Here is a 21,162-nt window from a genome sequence, read left to right as displayed (position 1 = left end):
CGATATGAATGTCATGGCAGATCGCCTCAGCCGTAAGGGTCAGGTCTTCCCCACAGAGTGGACCCTTCACAAGAATGTTTGCAGCAGACTTTGGGCCCTGTGGGGTCTGCCAACCATAGTTCTATTCGCTACCTCGATGACCAAGAAGCTCCTCTTGTATTGTTCTCCGATTCCAGACCCAACAGCAGTTCGCGTGGATGCCTTTCTGCTGGATTGGTCCCATCTCAACCTGTATGCATTCCCGCCGTTCAAGATTGTCAACAGGGTACTTCAGAAGTTCGCCTCTCACAAAGGGACACGGTTGACGTTGGTTGCTCCCCTCTGACCCGCGAGAGAAGGGTTCACCGAGGTACTGCAATGGCTGGTCGACGTTTCCCAGGACTCTTCCTCCTAGAGTGGACCTTCTGCGTCAACCTCACGTAAAGAAGGTACACCCAAACCTCCACGCTCTTCGTCTGACTGCCTTCAGACTATCGAAAGTCTCTCAAGAACTAGAGGCTTTTCGAAGGAGGCAGCCAGAACGATTGCCAGAGCAAGGACGACATCCACTCTCAGAGTCTATCAGTCTTAATGGGAAGTCTTCCGAAGCTGGTGCAAGGCCAATGCAGTTTTCCTCAACCAGTACCACTGTAACCCAGATTGCTGACTTCCTGTTACATCTAAGGAACGTAAAATCCCTATCAGCTCCTACGATCAAGGGTTACAGAAGTATGTTGGCAGCGGTTTTCCGCCACAGAGGCTTGGATCTTTCCTCCAACAAAGATCTACAGGACCTCCTTAGGTCTTTTGAGACCTCAAAGGAACGTCGGTTGTCCACTCCAGGCTGGAATCTAGACGTGGTCCTAAGGTTCCTAATGTCATCAGGATTTGAACCGTTCCAATCAGCCTCTTTTAAGGACCTCACATTAGAAACTCTTTTCCTCGTGTGCTTAGCAACAGGTAAAAGAGTAAGTGAGATCCACGCCTTCAGCAGGAACATAGGTTTCACATCTGAAACGGCTACATGTTCCTTGCGGCTCGGTTTTTTTTTGGCTAAAACGAGCTTCCTTCCCGTCCTTGCCCTAAGTCGTTCGAGATCCCAAGCCTGTCCAACATGGTGGGGAACGAACTAGAGAGAGTACTTTGCCCTGTTAGAGCTCTTAAGTACTATTTAAGAAGGTCAAAACCATTACGAGGACAATCAGAAGCCTTATGGTGTGCTATCAAGAAGCCTTCTCTACCAATGTCTAAGAACTCAGTTTCTTACTACATCAGGCTTCTGATTAGAGAAGCAAATTCTCATCTGAAGGAAGAAGACCTTGCTTTGCTGAAGGTTAGGACACATGAAGTGAGAGCTGTGGCCACTTCAGTGGCCTTCAAACAGAACCGTTCTCTGCAGAGTGTTATGGATGCAACCTATTGGAGAAGCAAGTCAGTGTTCGCATCATTCTATCTCAAAGATGTCCAGTCTCTTTACGAGTACTGCTACACCCTGGGTCCATTCGTAGCAACGAATGCAGTAGTAGGCGAGGGCTCAGCCACTACATTCCCATAATTCCATAACTTTTTAACCTTTCTCTTGAATACTTTTTATGGGTTGTTCGGTCGGCTAAGAAGCCTTCCACATCCTTGTTGATTTGGCGGGTGGTCAATTCTTTCTTGAGAAGCGCCGAGGTTAAAGGTTGTGATGAGGTCCTTTAGTATGGGTTGCAGCCCTGTATACTTTAGCACCTTTGGGTTGATTCAGCCTCCAAGAGGAACGCTGCGCTCAGTAAGGAAGACGAACTTAAAAAAGAGACAGAGTAACGGTTCAATTCGACTTCCTTACCAGGTACTTATTATTTCATTGTTATTTGAGATAACTGTTATATGAAATATGGGATACTTAGCTATCCTTTAATCTTGTACACTGGTTTTCACCCACCCCCCTGGGTGTGAATCAGCTACATGATTATCGGGTAAGTTTAATATTGAAAAATGTTATTTTCATTAGTAAAATAAATTTTTGAATATACTTACCCGATAATCATGATTTAATTGACCCTCCCTTCCTCCCCATAGAGAACCAGTGGGACCGAGGAATAATTGAGGAGGTGTCAACAAGAAGTACTTGAGTACCTGGCCACAGGTGGCGCTGGTAAGAACACCCCCTTCTAGTATTGTGATAGCTGGCGTATCCCTCCATAGAATTCTGTCGGGCAACAGAGTTGACAGCTACATGATTATCGGGTAAGTATATTCAAAAATTTATTTTACTAATGAAAATAACATTTCTCAAGGAATTACTGTGTAATGTAATAATACAAGAATCCCTTTTAATTATTATATATTTTATTAATATAAATATATTCTATAGTACTTTAAAAAGATACCTCTATATTATAATGAGAATTATAATTAGAGTAAGGTAAAGTTTAAGAGGGTGAACAGCCAAGAAAGAAGAAATTGAAAGGAATAGAGGAAAATAAATAAGCAGAAAGTAGTACACGGTACTGTAGTTGTAACATGAGGGGTTGGCAAAAAACTTTTAGCACAATGAGTGATATGCTATACAAAGTAATCCGGAAGCATAATTATTTTATGAATTATGTAATTAGATTGATTCTATTTCAAATTTTCTGCATATTAGTTATGTTGAAGCTATTTTTATTAAAGGTAGGACAGTTTTAAGAATTACAATAGTAGTTGAAAGTTAAGACTATCAACGTGTACAAAACTGCCGCACTTTATATTTTTCAGATTGTTTTCAATACAGTACTGTGGATCATTTGAAAACGTATAATTGACCAAAAATATTGTCTGTGTACTTTTTCAAGATGAATCTGCTTAGTAAAAAGTTCTTTCAAGAGTAAGCCCATCCTTCATGGACTTAACAGATTAATGACTGAAACATATACTGTATTTCAATGAAGTTCTTACAAATTTGGTCACATGATTGATTGTTAGGTCATCTTTTATAAAGAGGAAGGGGAAACCCTGAAATTGAAACGGTGATATGGATGTTAGTAAAAAAAAAAGCAAAGAAAGTTTATCTCGAACATTTTTTTTCTTACCAAGAATAAAATTCCTCTGATTCCATCATTGCTGCTTTCTTTGTGTTTCATGTTTGACATGACACATCTTTATTAATGTAATCTGAAGTTTGAAAAAATAATCTATATTTTATTGATTAAATTGTCTTTTCTTGTTTTGTAATATATCAAGATACTTAAATTTTTATCATAAATTCACAGGAGGAAGATGAATGGTTAATGTACGTTTTTGCTGAGGCTATGACGAGACCGCAGGTCCCGCCCCATTTCCCTCCCTTGGTAGAAGCAATGCTCCGAGAACCTCGAACTACTGTAGACTATCAGACCCAGCGAAGAATGTGGGCTCATGCCGTTTTCTTTCTACATCGCGAAGCTCGATTATTGACGTTACTCACTCAGGCACAGAAAGTTTCAATGTAAGTACTCTGTGTGTGTAAATTTTCTGTAGGTGTATCGATCCAGGTTAAGTTGGTAATCCTGGTAAAGGCTGTTCACTTGTGTTTTTATTCATAATCAGTTGGTCAACTGGACTGTGAATGGTGTAGTTTACCATTCTTTTTGAAACTTAATTGGTTCAAATAATGAATCTTTAAATGTTAATTTTAGGTACCTTAATGCATTTCTTTTGATAAATGTAGTAAATGGAGGCAGTAGCCATAGTAGCGGGCAGTAGTCGGATGTAGAACGGCACCTCGTGGTAACGGGGTATGTTGAGGAAGGAGAAGACTAATTGGTAAAGGACCTCTGATAGTGGTTTTAACACGCCCCAGTTACTATACCGACACCCTATAAGGGTGAGCGAGCTGGGTATATTCCTGGCATTCCATGCAACTTTCTTCTCTGGTATTTTTAGCAGTATTTATACCTTAGAAATGGTGCTGTAAGGAGCATTTCACGGAGCGACACAGGTTGAGCCCAGAAATTGATTTTTCCTTCGTCAAAATCCCTTATCTAGGCATTTAATGGGATTATTATATACCGTATCCTTCTTTTTTTTATTGCCTATTTAAAATAAAGTAATGTATACTACATTTAAGTGTGTCAGCTATGTAATGTATTTCTACACTTATGTATAGTATAATTACAATATACATTTCTTGTGCAAGATGAAAAATTTCATAGAAACTTAACAAGGTACAGTATATAATTATTGACAGGTAGGCGATTGTTGGGTACTTGCTACCTACCTGTCAGTAACCACCTGCCTTTTTGTTAGGCTGTTCTCAAGTCTAGATATCTATTTTTTCTTTGCTCATTGATCCTGACTGGGTTCTGAAGCTTATTAATACTGTTATTATCACTTCAGTTTTCATATGCTACTGGTGTTCATGCTGTTGTCTTGTTGGTGAATTGAGTGGTTATGAAAACTATACTCAAAATCAAATGGCTATGTCCATAAGCACTTTTTTATGGTCTTTTTATATCATTCTCTTCCTTCATGGAATCAGTTGCATAGCTGTGCCTAGACACACTGTCCTCCTTCTATAGAAGGTAGGATTGCCTCAATATTCCTCATACAATATTAGAATGTTGATCATGGACTGGTGTTCACGATCTGATATTCCTTATTTATTATGCCCTTGTATCTTCCGTTAGTTTCATTTGGTTTTGACCAAGAACCGTTTTCTTTAGAGTTCTGCTTTCAGCAAAGACTTTTCTAGCTATGGCTGTTGTCCTCAAGGTTTGCACCATTGCATCAAAGCTTCAATTTGAGACAGTTTTTTTTTTTTCTTCATCTTCCTAATGGAACACTGGACTCCTCTACCTTCCAAACATTTGGCTGGTATACAGGAGATTTGAAATAAGAGAGAGAGTCCTGTAAACCAGAAAGTTCACATGAACAAATCTAGCCAACAAATAGACAGTGAGATATCTTATAACCTTTGCCTTGTATATCTAGTTTCATACTGAAAGTCTTTCGGTACCTGCAAAAGTTAGTAAGCTGCAAGAACATTAGGTAAAAGCAAAAAACAAATCGTTGTCTTTTTACTCTTTTGAAGTGATATTTTTCCACATGACAGTCCTTCATGTTTTTGTAAATGTACAGCCTCTTACTACTGCCTCTCCTCCTCTAACTTCCTTCACTGCATTTTGCAAGAAAAGACATAGAAATGAGATTATATAAAAATTTGTGAGAAATCATGTTTAGTGTAGTTTATCCGACACTGATCACAGAGCATCTACATACATATGCCAAGCCACTTCCCCCAATATTGGGGGGTAGCCGACATCAACAAATGAAACAAAACAAAAAGGGGACCTCTAGAATAGCGCCAACGTTATCCCTGCGTGTCGTAAGAGGCGACTAAAAAGGACGGGACGAGGGGGCTGGGAACCCCCTCTCCTATATATAATCCTGCGAGACATCAACAGAGCATCTTCACAGAACAAATTTTGGCAGAAAATGGAAACTAATGAGCTTGTTAACCCTCTACTTAAAATCACCGAATTATAATAAGTAAGAATGAGCGCATGTCATTTAACACTTCATAGCAAATACGTAGCACTGAACACTTGCTTCAGAAATATTGGAAAAAGTACAAAATAGAATATAGTAATTGCAGTTAATAAGGAAGCTTATTCTCATTTACCTTAAAACAGAAAATGCTGTAAATATATATAAATAAAGAATTAAGATAAGTAAAAGCTATCACAACCAATTAACAAAAACCATTTCTAGAAATTTAAGGTGGATGTAAATTATAAAATAAAAAAATAAAAGTACTTACTAAAACCTTCAAAAGTGCATACAGGTGCATGCACTGAAATACTCTAAACTTAATTCCAATCTGGTTAAGAAAACCTACCTGTGTTGTATACAAACCTAAGATGTGCTTTTACTGATGATAATATTACTCTTTTCCTCTCAATATCTTTACCCACTTCATTGATGTCTCATAGGATTATAATACGAGAGAGGGGGTTACCAGCTCCCTCGTCCCGTCCCTTTTAGTCGCCTCTTACGACACGCAGGGATACGTTGGCGCTATTCTAATTGTTTATGCCCCCGCGGCCACAGGGGTTGTGCCACCCAAGCAGTACCAGCCGAATTTGGTTGAGTCCCTTGTCAGGCTGGGAGAATCGTAGAGAGGAGACGTCCCCTTTTTTGTTTCGTTTGTTTGATGTCGGCTACCCCCCAAAATTGGGGGAAGTGCCTTGGTATATGTATGGGTATGTATCTTTACCCAACATAAGGAGACTTGATAAGAAATGAATAATGAAATAAGAAAGCAAATTGGAATTCTCACTTTGTAAATCTAGATGGTTTTAAAAGTTTGGGATTCTCTGGGAGCTCTGGATCCTTTGGCAGAAGTTTGGAAGGGCTTAGCCAACAATGACTTTAATGTACTTGCACCATCCTATCTGAGCATTCATGTTTATTATTCATCTACAATAGAATGATCTGTGTAAGATTTTAAACAATGCCTAAAATAGGCTATGGAAAAAGTATCGAAGTTTGTATGACAATGCTTGCATTCCACTATGTTACAAAGAACTGAGTTATTTTAAATTTGAATTACTCCTTTTTTTTTTTCTTCTTTTTTTTTTTCTTTTTTTTTCCATGTCTGATTCATATATTACCAGGTTGCTATAAATGAGTGATTGTGTTTTAGTTTTTTCAAAACCTTAATTTTAAAACTATTTATTTTCTAGGCTTCATTTGATGTCTGGCCATGCACAGTTGACCAAGACAGGCCAGAGAATGCTGAGCGACATAGCAAAGTTGCAAGCTAGACATCACTTGTTTATGGAAGCGCTGAATACGGATCTTGATTACTACGATGAGCAGGCCTCGTCAGGACGGTTGAGTGAGTTAACTACTGTTCTTTAAACTCATGACTTATAAGATTATTTAACCCTTTTACCCCCAAAGGACGTACTGGTACGTTTCACAAAAGCCATCCCTTTACCCCCATGGACGTACCGGTACGTCCTTGCAAAAAAATGCTATAAAAATATTTTTCATATTTTTGATAATTTTTTTTTAAAATTCAGGCATTTTCCAAGAGAATGAGACCAACCTGACCTCTCTATGACAAAAATTAAGGCTGTTAGAGCAATTTAAAAAAAATATACTGCAAAATGTGCTGGGAAAAAAATAACCCCCTGGGGGTTAAGGGTTGGAAATTTCCAAATAGCCTGGGGGTTAAGGGTTGGAAAATTCCAAATAGCCTGGGGGTTAAGGGTTGGAAATTTCCAAATAGCCTGGGGGTTAAAGGGTTAACTGATAGGTAAGAACTGGGCCTGGAAAATGTCAGATGTGTATGTATATACTCTTGATTATGAATTTGGGTTCTCAGGAAATATTTTAACTTCGATTTTTTCTTTTAGCGTCCGAGAAACTCTACAGTGGATGGCGCGAAATGGGTGAAGTTACGCTTCGCCAGGTTCACGCTGTTGTCGAACGCGTCCAGCAGTTGGAGGGGTCGCTCACGGCCCTCAACACGAGGATATTGGAATTGCAGTGCTCTCCTTTCGCAAGAGCCAGGGCTAGCGATTCGTTAGATGCTGCGTAAGTTCTGTTTGAAATGAATATCTTTTGGAACATGGAGTTGAAGTATTTCTGTTTGAAATAAATAAGATCTTTTGGAACATGGAGTTGAAATATTTGTTTGAAATAAATAAGATCTTTTGGAACATGGAGTTGAAATATTTCTGTTTGAAATAAATAAGATCTTTTGGAACATGGAGTTGAAATATTTCTGTTTGAAATAAATAAGATCTTTTGGAACATGGAGTTAAAATATTTTTTTACTGTAATTCTACTGATATAAATAATCCAATCAGTACTTTTGCATACTTTTGAAATGAGAAAAGTTCTTTTCAGATTGAATGTTTTATCATCTTCAATGATTTTCTTTTTTTTAAGCTTTTAATGAAATACCACTCTTTACAGATTGAATTTTTTATTAGCTTCAATGATTTTCTTTTTTCTAATCTTTTAATAAAATACCACCATACAAACATGTTGCAGGTTGGCATCTGGAGAGGAGCTCTATTGTAACTTGCGTCGTCGTAATAAGGAGCAGCGAGCTAATCCACACGATAATACTGAAATGTGCAAGTTGTTATTGCAAGCTCTTAAGAAACGAGACCGACTTCAACAGGATCTTTACAAACACATTGAGTATGTTTACCAGGCTAGAAGGGTCTGTGTTCTTTATTGAATGTAGTCTTTAGATATTGCACCAGCAAAACTTTGGTCTTGGGTAGACAGCATGGAGTATGGTGTCCTGAAAAAAGTGTTCTCTATTCATTTATGAATTTTCAATATTAAACTTACCCGATAATCATGTAGCTGTCAACTCCGTTGCCCGACAGAATTCTATGGAGGGATACGCCAGCTATCACAATACTAGAAGGGGGTGTACTTACCAGCGCCACCTGTGGCCAGGTACTCAAGTACTTCTTGTTGACACCTCCTCAATTATTCCTCTGTCGTGCTTCCGGCAAGACGTTCTGGGATACGCTTATGATCTTCGAGTTTTTTCACGGCTAATTGGTGAAGTATTCTCTCAGATTTCGGCTGTCGCTTTACTGGAAACCTTCTTATATTAGCTAGATAGCTTTTATATAGTCCTGATTAACGGTTAACGATCTTTTGCTTGATTTTGGAACCCCCTTTGGCTAACTCTTTGGATTCAAGATGTCTGACATTTCGCAAGCCCCCTCCCATAGACGATGTAGGTCTTGCAATAGGCGTATTCCGAAGGCCTCGGTAGATCCTCACACCGCTTGTTCTGACTGTAGGGACAGGCCCTGTCAGTTAGAAAATCGATGTGAGGAATGCGCCGGACTTTCGGAACTGGAATTTGTCCGTCTTTTGAAATATTCAACTAAGTTAGAGAGAGGTAGAGTTAGGAGGAGTTCTTCTCACTCTTCACTTTTTTCCTCACCTCATGATCCCCCACCTTTTCCTACCCCTGTAGTGGCTACCCCCGAACCTACTGTTTGCCCTCCGCCTGATATGTCTGTTGTTTTGCGTGCTATTCAGGCCTTAGGCGATAAAGTAGAGTCAGTGGTAAGTGATCATAAGTCTCTGATGGCCGAAGTCAAGGAACTTAAGGTCAAGAGTGCAGTGGGTGGAATTAGTGCCAGTGCTGTGACGAGTGCTAGTGTCAGTGCAGTGCCAAGTGCTAGTGTTAGTGCCAGTGTGGTGCGTGAGGATACTTCTGTGCGAGCCAGTCGTCCTCCCAGTCCGGGACCTCTTGCAAGCTCCCAAGCCCAGGGGAGAAGCAATGTCGAAGGGCATAAGGGTTCGGCAGGCCTTGTTAGGCGCACAGAAGTATCCTCGGTGGTTGCGGGCGTGTCTTCCAAAGACCGTCACTCCCACCTGCAGACGATTGAGCCCGTCTTTTTCTCGTCCGCTGATCAACTGTCAGGGAAGAAACGTTGGTCTCAGGTCTCGAGACCACTTAAACGCAGAGTCCAGTCCGCGAGTGCTCAGCCAGGTTGCAGTCATTGGCTCAGCTCTGACTCGCCGCAGTCATCTGTCGACTGCACTCCGCCCAAGAGGAGTAAGGTTCTGCCACAACAGAGCTCGACTGTTAAGGCTTTACCTCAGCCTACTGTAGTTTCTACCGACCCCAAGTGGACTCTTCTACAGTCCATGCAAGCACAGCTTTCGGACTTGATGCGTGAGTGTCGGGCTGAGAGTGTTGCGCCTCCGCCTCCGCCTACACTCCCTCCGCCTGCGCTCGCTCCGCCTGCGCTCGCTCCGCCTGATCGCAGTACCACCTGCCAGGCGTACGATGTTGAGCCACATTCTGAGTTTGCTGTTCCCAGTGGTGTTCAGCCTCCGCCTCCTTTAAGGCAACCTTTACAATGGGATCAGGAGGATTATACTTCTCTTCCTCCGCCTCCACTTGCTGCTCCACCTGTGGTGCAACACTCGGTTGAGGTACAACAACCTCTCCCGTCCATGAGTCAGTCTCCTCAGCTCTCGCTGCAGCGAGCTCAACCCTCCACAAGGCTAGCACCACTACACCTTGGCCTTGCGCCTCAGGAGCCTCAGCTTGCGAGACATTTACCTTGTTCTGCGCAGCGTCTACCTCATCGCGCTCCGCTCACACCACAGGAACAGGAGCTTGCTACTCCGCTTCCGCCAACCGCTCAGCAAGCGCAACCCTTGGGTTCAACCACTCATGCTAGGAGTCAGCCTCCTCCACCCATGCGCCTTCCTTCTGCTTCGTCTTTTATTCAGCCTTTGCAGTCTGAGCCTCAGGTTCTCCCTCAACAGCTACTTGAAGAGGAAACCTCTAATATTGTTCCTTCTCGATCTGTCTCTGCTGTTCAGCATTCTTGTCCGATCTCTTCGCTACACTCTGGTGATGAGGCGTCTGATGATGAGGCGGCACACCTGGATCCCTCGTCAGACGTGGATGAATCCAAGCTTTCTCCACAGTCTATTGACTTTCGTAAGGTCTTGGCTCTGCTTAGGGAGGTTTACCCAGACCACTTTGTCTCTGCTATTCCCCGCTCTCCGCCATCTGAGTTTTCGTTGGGCATACAGCAAGCTAAGTCCACCTATACTAAGCTAGTCCTAGCAAGGTCCTCTAAGAGAGCGCTAAGGATCTTAGGGGAGTGGCTGCAGACTAAGCAACACCTTGGCAAAACTTCTTTTATGTTCCCTCCGACTAAGCTCACTTCGAAAGCGAGCGTTTGGTATGCCACAGGAGAAGCACCAGGCTTGGGAGTACCTGCCTCTGCCCAGGCTGACTTCTCAAGTCTGGTAGACTCGCCTCGGAGAACTGCAATGAGGCGCTCTAAGGTTTGCTGGACCTTCTCAGACCTTGATCACTTACTGAAGGGAGTATTTAGAGCATTTGAGATGTTCAACTTTCTAGACTGGTGCCTGGGGGCCCTCAGCAAGAAGACCTCTCCTGCGGACAAAGATTCTGCCATGCTATTAATGTCCTGCATGGATAAGGCCATTAGGGATGGATCTGGTGAGGTTGCGTCGATGTTTGTATCAGGGGTTTTGAAGAAAAGGGAACAGCTGTGTACCTTCCTTTCCTCCAGCATTACACCTTGTCAAAGGTCACAACTCCTTTTTGCTCCGCTCTCGAAGTTCCTCTTCCCCGAAGAGCTGGTTAAGGACTTGTCTGCTGCCCTGATACAAAAGGACACACACGATCTTGTAGCCTCATCGGCTCGTAAGTCTAAGGTTGCTACCTCAGTCCCCAAGACTTATCGCTCCCCAGTGGCTGATACCCCTGCTACGAGGTTCATACCGCCCTTTCGTGGTAGAGCCCCCAGCCGAGGAAGCTCCCGTCCAGACTCTTACAGGAGCAAGTCTAGGAAAGGCTCCAAGACATCTAAAGGAAAAAACTGACTCTCCGCATCTCCAGACAGCAGTAGGAGCCAGACTCAAGATCTTCTGGCGAGCCTGGGAGAAGAGAGGTGCAGACGCTCAGTCTGTCAGTTGGCTGAGGGACGGTTACAGGATTCCATTCTGCCTCAAACCACCTCTGACCACATCTCCCATCAACCTCTCTCCCAACTACAAAGAAGAGGACAAGAGGCTAGCATTGCACCAGGAGGTGTCGCTACTTGTGCAGAAGAAGGCAGTGGTTATAGTCCGGGACCATCAATCCCCGGGCTTCTACAACCGTCTCTTTCTTGTGGCCAAGAAGACAGGAGGTTGGAGACCGGTGCTGGACGTCAGCGCGCTCAACGCGTTTGTCACCAAGCAGACGTTCACGATGGAGACGACGAAGTCGGTCTTAGCAGCGGTCAGGCAGGAGGACTGGATGGTCTCGTTGGACTTGAAAGATGCCTACTTTCACGTTCCTATTCATCCAGACTCCCAACCTTTCCTGAGATTCGTTTTTGGAAAGGTTGTCTACCAATTCCAAGCCCTGTGTTTTGGCCTAAGCACAGCTCCTATGGTGTTCACTCATCTGATGAGGAATATAGCAAAATTCCTACACTTATCAGACATCAGAGCCTCCCTCTACCTAGACGACTGGCTGTTGAGAGCCTCCACGAGTCGTCGCTATCTGGAGAATCTCAACTGGACTTTGGACTTAATCAGAGAGCTGGGTCTGTTAGTCAACATAGAAAAGTCTCAGCTCATTCCCTCCCAATCCATTGTGTACCTGGGAATGGAGATTCGGAGTCAGGATTTTCGGGCTTTTCCATCGGCCCCCAGGATAAGCCAAGCCCTAGAGTGCATCATGAGCATGCTGAAGAGGAGCAGTTGCTCGGTGAGACAGTGGATGAGTCTCACAGGGACCCTTTCATCACTGGCCCTATTCGTCGAGCTAGGGAGACTCCACCTCCGCCCTCTTCAATTCCATCTTGCAGCTCATTGGGACAAGGGTTCGACTCTCGAAGCAGTCTCTATCCCAATCACCCAAGAGATGAAGACCACTCTCCTGTGGTGGAAGAACAATCTCCTTCTCAGGGAGGGCCTATCGTTGGCTATTCAGACCCCCAATCTTCATCTCTTCTCAGATGCATCGGACTCGGGCTGGGGTGCGACCTTGAACGGACGGGAATGCTCGGGAACGTGGAACGAAGAACAAGGATTGCTCCACATCAATTGCAAGGAGCTGCTAGCAGTTCATTTAGCCCTGCTGAACTTCAAGTTCCTCCTGCTAGGCAAAGTGGTGGAGGTGAACTCAGACAACACCACAGCCTTGGCTTACATCTCCAAGCAAGGAGGGACCCATTCGAGGAGCCTATTCGAGATCGCAAGGGACCTCCTCATTTGGTCAAGAGGTCTAAACCTCACTCTGGTCACGAGGTTCATTCAGGGCAATATGAACGTCTCAGCAGATCGCCTAAGCAGAAGGAATCAGGTCATTCCCACGGAATGGACCCTCCACAAGAGTGTGTGCAATAGACTTTGGACCTTGTGGGGTCAACCTACCATAGATCTGTTTGCCACCTCCATAACCAAGAGACTTCCGCTGTACTGTTCCCTTGTTCCAGACCCTGCAGCAGTTCATGTGGATGCTTTTCTACTGAACTGGTCCCATCTCGACCTTTACGCATTCCCACCGTTCAAGATAATAAACAAAGTTCTGCAGAAATTCATCTCGCACGAAGGGACACGGCTGACGCTGGTTGCTCCCCTTTGGCCTGCAAGAGAATGGTTCACAGAGGTACTTCAATGGCTAGTCGACATCCCCAGGACTCTACCTCTAAGAGTGGACCTTCTACGTCAACCTCACGTAGACAGGTTGCACCCAAACCTCCACGCTCTTCGGCTGACTGCCTTCAGACTGTCGAAAGATTCGCTAGAGCTAGAGGCTTTTCGAAGGAGGCAGCCAGTGCGATTGCCAGAGCAAGAAGGGTTTCCACTCGTAGAGTCTACCAATCTAAGTGGGAAGTCTTCCGAAGCTGGTGTAGAGCCAATTCAATATCCTCTACCAATACCTCTGTGACCCAAATAGCTGACTTCCTTCTACATCTTAGGAATGAGAGATCCCTTTCAGCCCCTACGATTAAAGGGTATAGGAGTATGTTGGCTTCAGTTCTCCGCCACAGAGGTTTGGACCTTTCTTCCAACAAGGACCTTCAAGACATTCTTAAGTCTTTTGAGACGTCTAAAGAGCGTCGTCTATCCACTCCAGGCTGGAACCTAGACGTAGTCTTAAGGTTCCTTATGTCAGCTAGGTTCGAACCTCTCCAGTCAGCTTCCTTCAAGGACCTTACCCTCAAGACTCTTTTTCTCGTCTGCCTTGCAACAGCTAAGAGAGTCAGTGAGGTTCATGCCTTCAGCAAGAACATTGGTTTCACGACCGAATCTGCAACATGTTCTTTTCAGCTCGGATTCCTAGCAAAGAACGAACTTCCTTCACGTCCTTGGCCTAGATCGTTTGAAATACCTAGCCTCTCCAACATGGTAGGTAACGAACTAGAGAGAGTTCTTTGCCCTGTCAGAGCTCTCAAATATTATCTTAAGAGGTCTAAACCTATTCGAGGACAGTCAGAAGCCTTATGGTGTGCCATCAAGAAACCTTCGAGGCCCATGTCCAAGAACGGGGTTTCGTATTATATAAGGCTTCTGATCAGAGAAGCCCATTCTCACTTAAAGGAGGAAGACCTTGCATTGCTGAAGGTAAGGACCCACGAAGTGAGAGCCGTAGCTACTTCGATGGCCTTTAATAAAAACCGTTCTCTGCAGAGCATAATGGATGCAACCTATTGGAGGAGCAAGTCAGTGTTTGCATCATTTTATCTTAAAGATGTCCAGTCTCTTTACGAGAACTGCTACACCCTGGGACCATTCGTAGCAGCGAGTGCAGTAGTAGGTGAGGGCTCAGCCACTACATTCCCTTAATCCCATAACCTTTTTTAACCTTTCTCTTGAATACTTTTATTGTTGTTTTTATGGTTGTTACGGTAGGCTAAGAAGCCTTCCGCATCCTTTTGATTTGGCGGGTGGTCTATTCATTCTTGAGAAGCGCCTGGGTTAGAGGTTTTGTAGAGGTCCTTTAGTAGGGGTTGCAACCCTATATACTTTAGCACCTTTGGGTTGATTCAGCCTCCAAGAGGAACGCTGCGCTCAGTAAGGAAGACGAACTTAAAAAAGAGGCAGAGTAACGGTTCAATTCGACTTCCTTACCAGGTACTTATTATTTCATTGTTATTTGAGATAACTGTTATATGAAATATGGGATACTTAGCTATCCTTTAAGCTTGTACACTGGTTTTCACCCACCCCCCTGGGTGTGAATCAGCTACATGATTATCGGGTAAGTTTAATATTGAAAAATGTTATTTTTATTAGTAAAATAAATTTTTGAATATACTTACCCGATAATCATGATTTAATCGACCCTCCCTTCCTCCCCATAGAGAACCAGTGGACCGAGGAATAATTGAGGAGGTGTCAACAAGAAGTACTTGAGTACCTGGCCACAGGTGGCGCTGGTAAGTACACCCCCTTCTAGTATTGTGATAGCTGGCGTATCCCTCCATAGAATTCTGTCGGGCAACGGAGTTGACAGCTACATGATTATCGGGTAAGTATATTCAAAAATTTATTTTACTAATAAAAATAACATGTTTTAAGTATTCTAGTTAATCATAGAAAGATTTAACTACTGAATATTTACACAAGTCTTTTGGGCTATTTCATCAAGACTATTCATTCGTATTTTGAATATATTTTTATTAATCTGATATTAACTTTGGTTTTTCCATAGATGTTGCTTACCCTCTCTCAAGATTTTTTTTTTTTTCCATTTACCAAAAGCTTTTTGAAATATTGTCCAGTTTTTCAAGGTCAAGTCAATGAGATCTTTCTTGAAGGTCCTGCAGTTTTCTTAACCTGTTGGACAGTAATAACTTTGAATTTCTTAAATGTAAAATTGGAATAAAGTTCCAAATGTGGTAAGCCAAGCAAATTATGAGAAAGGTTACACAAGCACTTGAACCACATGGTTATTTAGACTTCAATTTCAAACAGTGGTGACGATTATAAGTTTGATATTAATCTTGTGAGGTACCTCAACAGAATGTAAATTTTTCTCCTTTGTTGCCATAAATATGCTGGATAATCATAAGATTTTGTGGCTAAAATTCTCTGCTTATCTGTGTCTAAATGTTGAAAAGAGTTTTAAAAGCATGAGAATATATTTGGTAAAATTTTGATATATATGTGTAATGGTTTTTAGGATTCATGACATTTAAATGTAGGTCTAGTGAGTTCCAGTTTAATTATAGTTTTCATTAAAGTTTTTACGCTTGAGGCTACGATACCTTGAATTGTTTATGATTACATACTTTGAAGTTGTGCTCTGCATATCACTAACTTTGATGATATTTCAGAAAACAGAATGAAAGTTGCGGTGAAGTTTCTGCCCTTTCCGCTCCTCTGGAAACAGTGCTACAAGATTGTGCAAGAACAGCGCAGCACATCTCATCCCTCCAGAAACAGCGGCAAAAGGATATTTGGAAAATAATGGAGATTGCGGTAATTTATTTTACTTTCTGTTTATGCTAAGCATTCTTGACTGCAATCTTATGGCTCCATTTGCATTGTCTCTTAGTCTTTTACTATTAATCCTTAATCCAAATTGGGCATCTTTCTTTTTTGTCTGTCCATGTTAATTTTGTGCTAAACATGTGATTGTGAAGATGGATGACTCATTTGTTTTCTTACTGAAATCTTGTAAAGAAAGAATCTTGGAGCAGATTTATAGTTTAGATAGTTATTCAGTTAGAATCTGATTGCTTTTGACATGAATAGGCTCATTGTCATTATCGTCTCCTTCCACGCCTATTGCTGCAAAAGGCCTTGGTTAGATTTCGCCAGTTGTCTCTTATCTTGAGCTTTTAAATCAATAGTTCTCCATTCATTTAGAAGTTTGTTTTCATAATTAGATTTTACATCATTAAAAGTTCGATTAGTTGCTATAGTCTTTTTGGAGTTAATGCTTGGAGTTACTTTTGATTCTACCTATTACTAGATGTACTTTGGGTCCTAAAGTATTGTGTTTATATAGAAAGCAATTTGGAAGTCTGAATGCTTATTGAAATTAATCTAATAATCATCGAATGCTGGAGCTTCTCCACCATTATTTTAGTGCCGCTGGTCAAGTACAAATAGTTATGTACTTTCTAAATATAGTCTTATTTGATTGTACAGTACATCAATAATGTATATCCAAAAAATTTGTGAATATTGTACAATCAAATAAGACATGAGGACCAAATTGTGGGTTAGGGCATTCCGTAGCATGTGGTCTTAATATCTTTGTCAGCTTTTTATACCAAGAAAAGAAATGAAAATTGGGACCTATAGTAGACTACTTCTTCTTCGTCCACATCATTTCCCACTTCTATGTGGGGTCGATGTTTTTGGTCAGCTTTCTCCATCTGCCTCTGTCCCACACCTCATCACCGGTTAATCCCTTTGATGGAAGGTCATCCTTGGTACAGTCCACCCACCATCGCTTTGGTCTCCCTCTCCTTCTCGTTCCCTGTCCCTCTATTTCCGTCACTCTCCTCCCAATATACTGTTCATCTCTTCTCATGACATGACCATACCACCTCAGTCTACTTTCTTCACCGGTTAATCCCTTTGATCGAAGGTCATCCTTGATACAGTCCATCCACCTTCGCTTTGGTCTCCCTCTCCTTCTTGTTCCCTGTCCCTCCATTTCCATCACTCTCCTGCCAATATACTGTTCATCTCTTCTCATGACATTACTATACCACCTCAGTCTACTTTCTTCACCGGTTAATCCCTTTGATCGAAGGTCATCCATGATACAGTCCACCCACTTTCGCTTTGGTCTCCCTCTCCTTCTCGTTCCCTGTACCTCCATTTCCATCACTCTCCTCCCAATATACTGTTCATCTCTTCTCAGGACATGACCCTACCATAGTAGACTAACTTATAATAAGTAATAGGTGTTCGGTTAGTACGTACAATATTGCTTTTCCATCATAACTCTTGGTTTTGATACCCAAACTATGAAAAAGATGGCTAGCAGGAATGCAAATATTGATAGTCTGAACAACAGTATTACAAGGGTTATTGTAGTAATACATAGTCAGTTCCTCCAGTCTTTCCTTCTTTTATGCAGGTTTTATTTCTTTCATTACCATATTGCTGAATTTTTTTTTAGTACTGTAATATCGTATTCAAATCTGTTGAACTGTAGATATTCAAGCTTGATGCAAGTCCTTTTTTGTTGTGACGGATATTAGGTTTCCTGCGTTTTAAAGCCAAAACATTTGTGGTCTTCTGTAGGTAGTCAAGAATAGTGGCTGTATGAACTTTTTGAATTAGTTTCAGATGATTACAAACATAATTTTGAAGATGGGAGTCAATTTTTCAGGTGTGAAAAATCATTAAATTTTCACGTTATATAGATTATGAGTAATATTCAAATAAACTTTATTTTTAAACCTGCTTTTTAAAGTTGTAGATGTTAAATTTAAAACTGACAGGGATGGAAACTAAATATTCATAAGATTAGCTTCTTTGATCTGTAAAATTTTATTATAGGACTGATATTCTTTTTCATGTTCTCTAAAAAATAAAGTGCTGTATTTGATAGAACCAAGAAGAATACCTTTTAAGATGTCTCTCGAATATTCAAAGTTAGATGACACAGTGATTTATTGTATAGTAAGGCAATTCCATCAGTAGAGTTAAAATCTTTGTGTTCCTTTAGCAGTTGTAGCAGTTTCATTGGTTATATGCAAATGTTCATTATTATCTTATGAAACCATGAAATTCTTTTTACTGTTTAGTATTTTTATCTCTTTATTACCCTATATTTCCCTTTTTTGTGACAATAAATAGTAATGTAAAGTATAATACTTTGAAACTTAGGTCTTATGAAGGGAATTGTTTCATTAAATCATGAGTTTAAGTACCTATAATATTTTCAACCTTAAGCCATACAATCTTAACCCTTTTACCCCCAGGCTCTTTGGAAATTTCCAACCCTTAACCCCCAAGGTGTTATTTTTTTCCCAGCACATTTTGCAGTATATATTTTTTAAATTGCTCTAACAGCCTTAATTTTTGTCATAGAGAGGTCAGGTTGGTCTCATTCTCTTGGAAAATGTCTGAATTTTTTCGAAAAATTATCAAAAATATGAAAAAAAAAATTTTATAGCATTTTTTTGCAAGGACGTACCGGTACGTCCATGGGGGTAAAGGGATGGGTTTTGTGAAACGTACCAGTACGTCCTTTGGGGGTAAAAGGGTTAACATGCACATTTGCTACTGTTGGCTAACTTCAGCATATCCTAGTGTAGATCCAATTTCTGAAGTTTTTCTTTTGTGTCATTTCAAAATTGCCATTAAATAATTTGATTGATCAACAGATTAACCACAGTAGATCTGCGTCTACACCCACGTCACCACAGATGCTTCCTCTTCCAAACGCAGCAAATTTACCGAGGAAACCTCCGTCACCGGCATCACTTGTATCTTTAGGTTTATTGTTAGAAAAGTCTGGGAAGGAATCGGATGCCATAATTGCCGAGAATCGTGCTCTGCGTTGTCAGTGAGTAACCTGTTCCTATAATAAGTCTTTTAGAATTCTCATGGTATGGAATCACCAGTTCAGTTGTCTTAAATAGGTAGGACTTAGTCTTAAAATATTTTTTATTATAATTGATTTTATCATTTTCAATATTAAACTTAGCAGGTGATCATATAGCTGTCAGCTCTGCTGCCCGACAGAAAAACCTAAGGACAAAATACGCCAGCGATCGCTATACAGGTGGGGGTGTACATCAACAGCGCCATCTGTCGAGCAGGTACTCAAGTACTCCATGTCAACACAGAACCAATTTTCTCTCTGTCGTGCCACTGGCAAGACCTACTAAATACGCTGTTGCTTTCTGGATTGATTTTCACGTTATTTGGTGAAGTATTCATTTCTGGTTATTAGCTTTCGCTGTGCAGAGGTTATCTTCAATACTTCCTTGCATTCTTTTATTGAATTTTGGATTATTTGTTGACGACTTGGATAGATTTTGAATCCCCCCTTTGACTAATTCAAGATGTCTGACCCTTCTCAAGTCCCCAAATACAGGAAGTGTAGTGCTAGGGACTGTTCAAGGCGTCTTCCGAAGGCCTCTATCGATCCGCACACCATTTGTTCCAATTGTCGGGGTAAAACCTGTCAATTGGAAGATCGATGTGAGGAATGCGTTGGGCTTTCGGAATTCGATTTTCAAGAATTCCTGAAATATTCACGTAGGCTAGAGAGAGATAGAGTCAGGAGGAGTTCGTCTCGCTCAGTTGATTTTTCCTCTCCCCATGCCCCACAACCTATTCCTTCCCCTGTAGTGGTTACTCCCGACCCCCCTTCTAGCACTCTTCAACCTTCGATGGCAGATATGATGCGTGCCATCCAGGCTCTGGGTGAGAGAGTCGAGTCATTGGCGAGTGACCGCAACCAACTCATGGCTGACGTCAGGGAGTTGAAGGGTAAAAGTGCAGTGGGAAGTGAAGTGAGTGTTAGTGCAGTGAAAAGTGTTAGTGTTACGCATGAGGGTGCGTCTGTTCGTGCCTGTCGTCCTCCCAGTCCGGGACCTCTTGCAAGCTCCCAAGCCCAGGGGAGAAGCAATGTCGTACGACCAAAGGGTTCGACAGGCTTTAATCAGCGGACAGACGTTCCCTCCGTGGTTTCGGACGTATCTTTCCTAGATCGCCCCACCCACAAGAAGACGAGTGAGCCCGTTCATTCCTCGTCTGCGGAAGAGGTTTCACGCCAGAAACGATGGACCAAGGTCTCACGGCCTCTTAAACGCAAGGTCCCTTCCGCGCAAGTCCAACGGCCCAGGTGTAGCCACTGGGTCAGTTCGGACTCGCTGCAGTCTTCCGACGACTGTTCACCTCCTAAGAGAGGCAAAGTGGTACCGCAACAGGCAGTAACACCGTCTGTTGCCGCACCTGCTGCTGTAGACCCTAAGTGGTCTTTGCTACAGTCTATGCAGACTCAGTTAGCTTCTTTCATGCAGGAGTATCGTGCGGAGAAGGTTGACGCTGCACCCGTTAGCCTACAACCAACCACGGTTGTGCGCCCAGTAGACGCTGAGGCTGCCTGCTCCCGCACTCCAGCTGTGAGAGTTCCACCACCCATGCGCAGTCGACCCTGCCAGACGCATGTTGACGTTCACCGACGCACGGAACCCTCCGTTGACGTTCGCGTGTTACCACAACAACAGGAGGGTGGAGTTAAGTTGCCGTGTTGTGACGCGGTGCGTCAACCTCCGCAACCCACTGTGGTTTCCGCTACTCGACCGCAGTCAGGAGTAGACGCCTTGCGTCCCCACTCAGCTATGGTTGTTGCCAGTTCACAGACTGACCAACAGTTCCATGACGTTGGGTCCAGTGCAGCCACGCATGCACCCGTGCTGCCGGACTCAGCCGACCAGCTTTTACCTACTCCTTTGCCGCTTCCTCCTCAACATTCAGACGATGGACTCTCTGATGATGACGAAGCTGCACATCTTGACGACCAACACACGGACATCGACGAACCCAAGACCACGCCTCCCTCCTTAGACTTTAGGAAATTGCTTGCGCTGTTCAAGGATTTATATCCTGATCAGTTTGTGTCTGCAGCACCACGCTCGCCTCCCTCTGAGTTCGCTTTAGGCATGCAGTCATCCGCACCTGCCTTTACGAAGCTCGTACTCGCTCGCTCGTCCAAGAGAG

General features: G+C 42.5%; 1 protein-coding gene across 1 annotated transcript in view; it reads left to right on the top strand.

Moving 5' to 3' along the window:
• Window positions 1-21,162, top strand: part of LOC137636972 (inhibitor of nuclear factor kappa-B kinase subunit alpha-like) — a 68,883-nt gene that overhangs the window by 36,066 nt on the left and 11,655 nt on the right. Inside the window, exons 9-14 of the mRNA XM_068369297.1 lie at window positions 3,213-3,427; window positions 6,666-6,820; window positions 7,344-7,524; window positions 7,987-8,139; window positions 15,798-15,942; window positions 18,816-18,997. Of these exons, the coding sequence (XP_068225398.1) occupies window positions 3,213-3,427; window positions 6,666-6,820; window positions 7,344-7,524; window positions 7,987-8,139; window positions 15,798-15,942; window positions 18,816-18,997 (1,031 nt within the window). The remainder of the gene's footprint in view (window positions 1-3,212; window positions 3,428-6,665; window positions 6,821-7,343; window positions 7,525-7,986; window positions 8,140-15,797; window positions 15,943-18,815; window positions 18,998-21,162) is intronic.

This window comes from Palaemon carinicauda, unplaced genomic scaffold (assembly GCF_036898095.1).
Source record: "Palaemon carinicauda isolate YSFRI2023 unplaced genomic scaffold, ASM3689809v2 scaffold471, whole genome shotgun sequence".
In the NCBI taxonomy this organism is placed as follows: Eukaryota; Metazoa; Arthropoda; class Malacostraca; order Decapoda; family Palaemonidae; genus Palaemon; species Palaemon carinicauda.
Note: the sequence above shows the minus strand (reverse complement) of the source record. Positions and strands in the feature narration are given on the sequence as shown.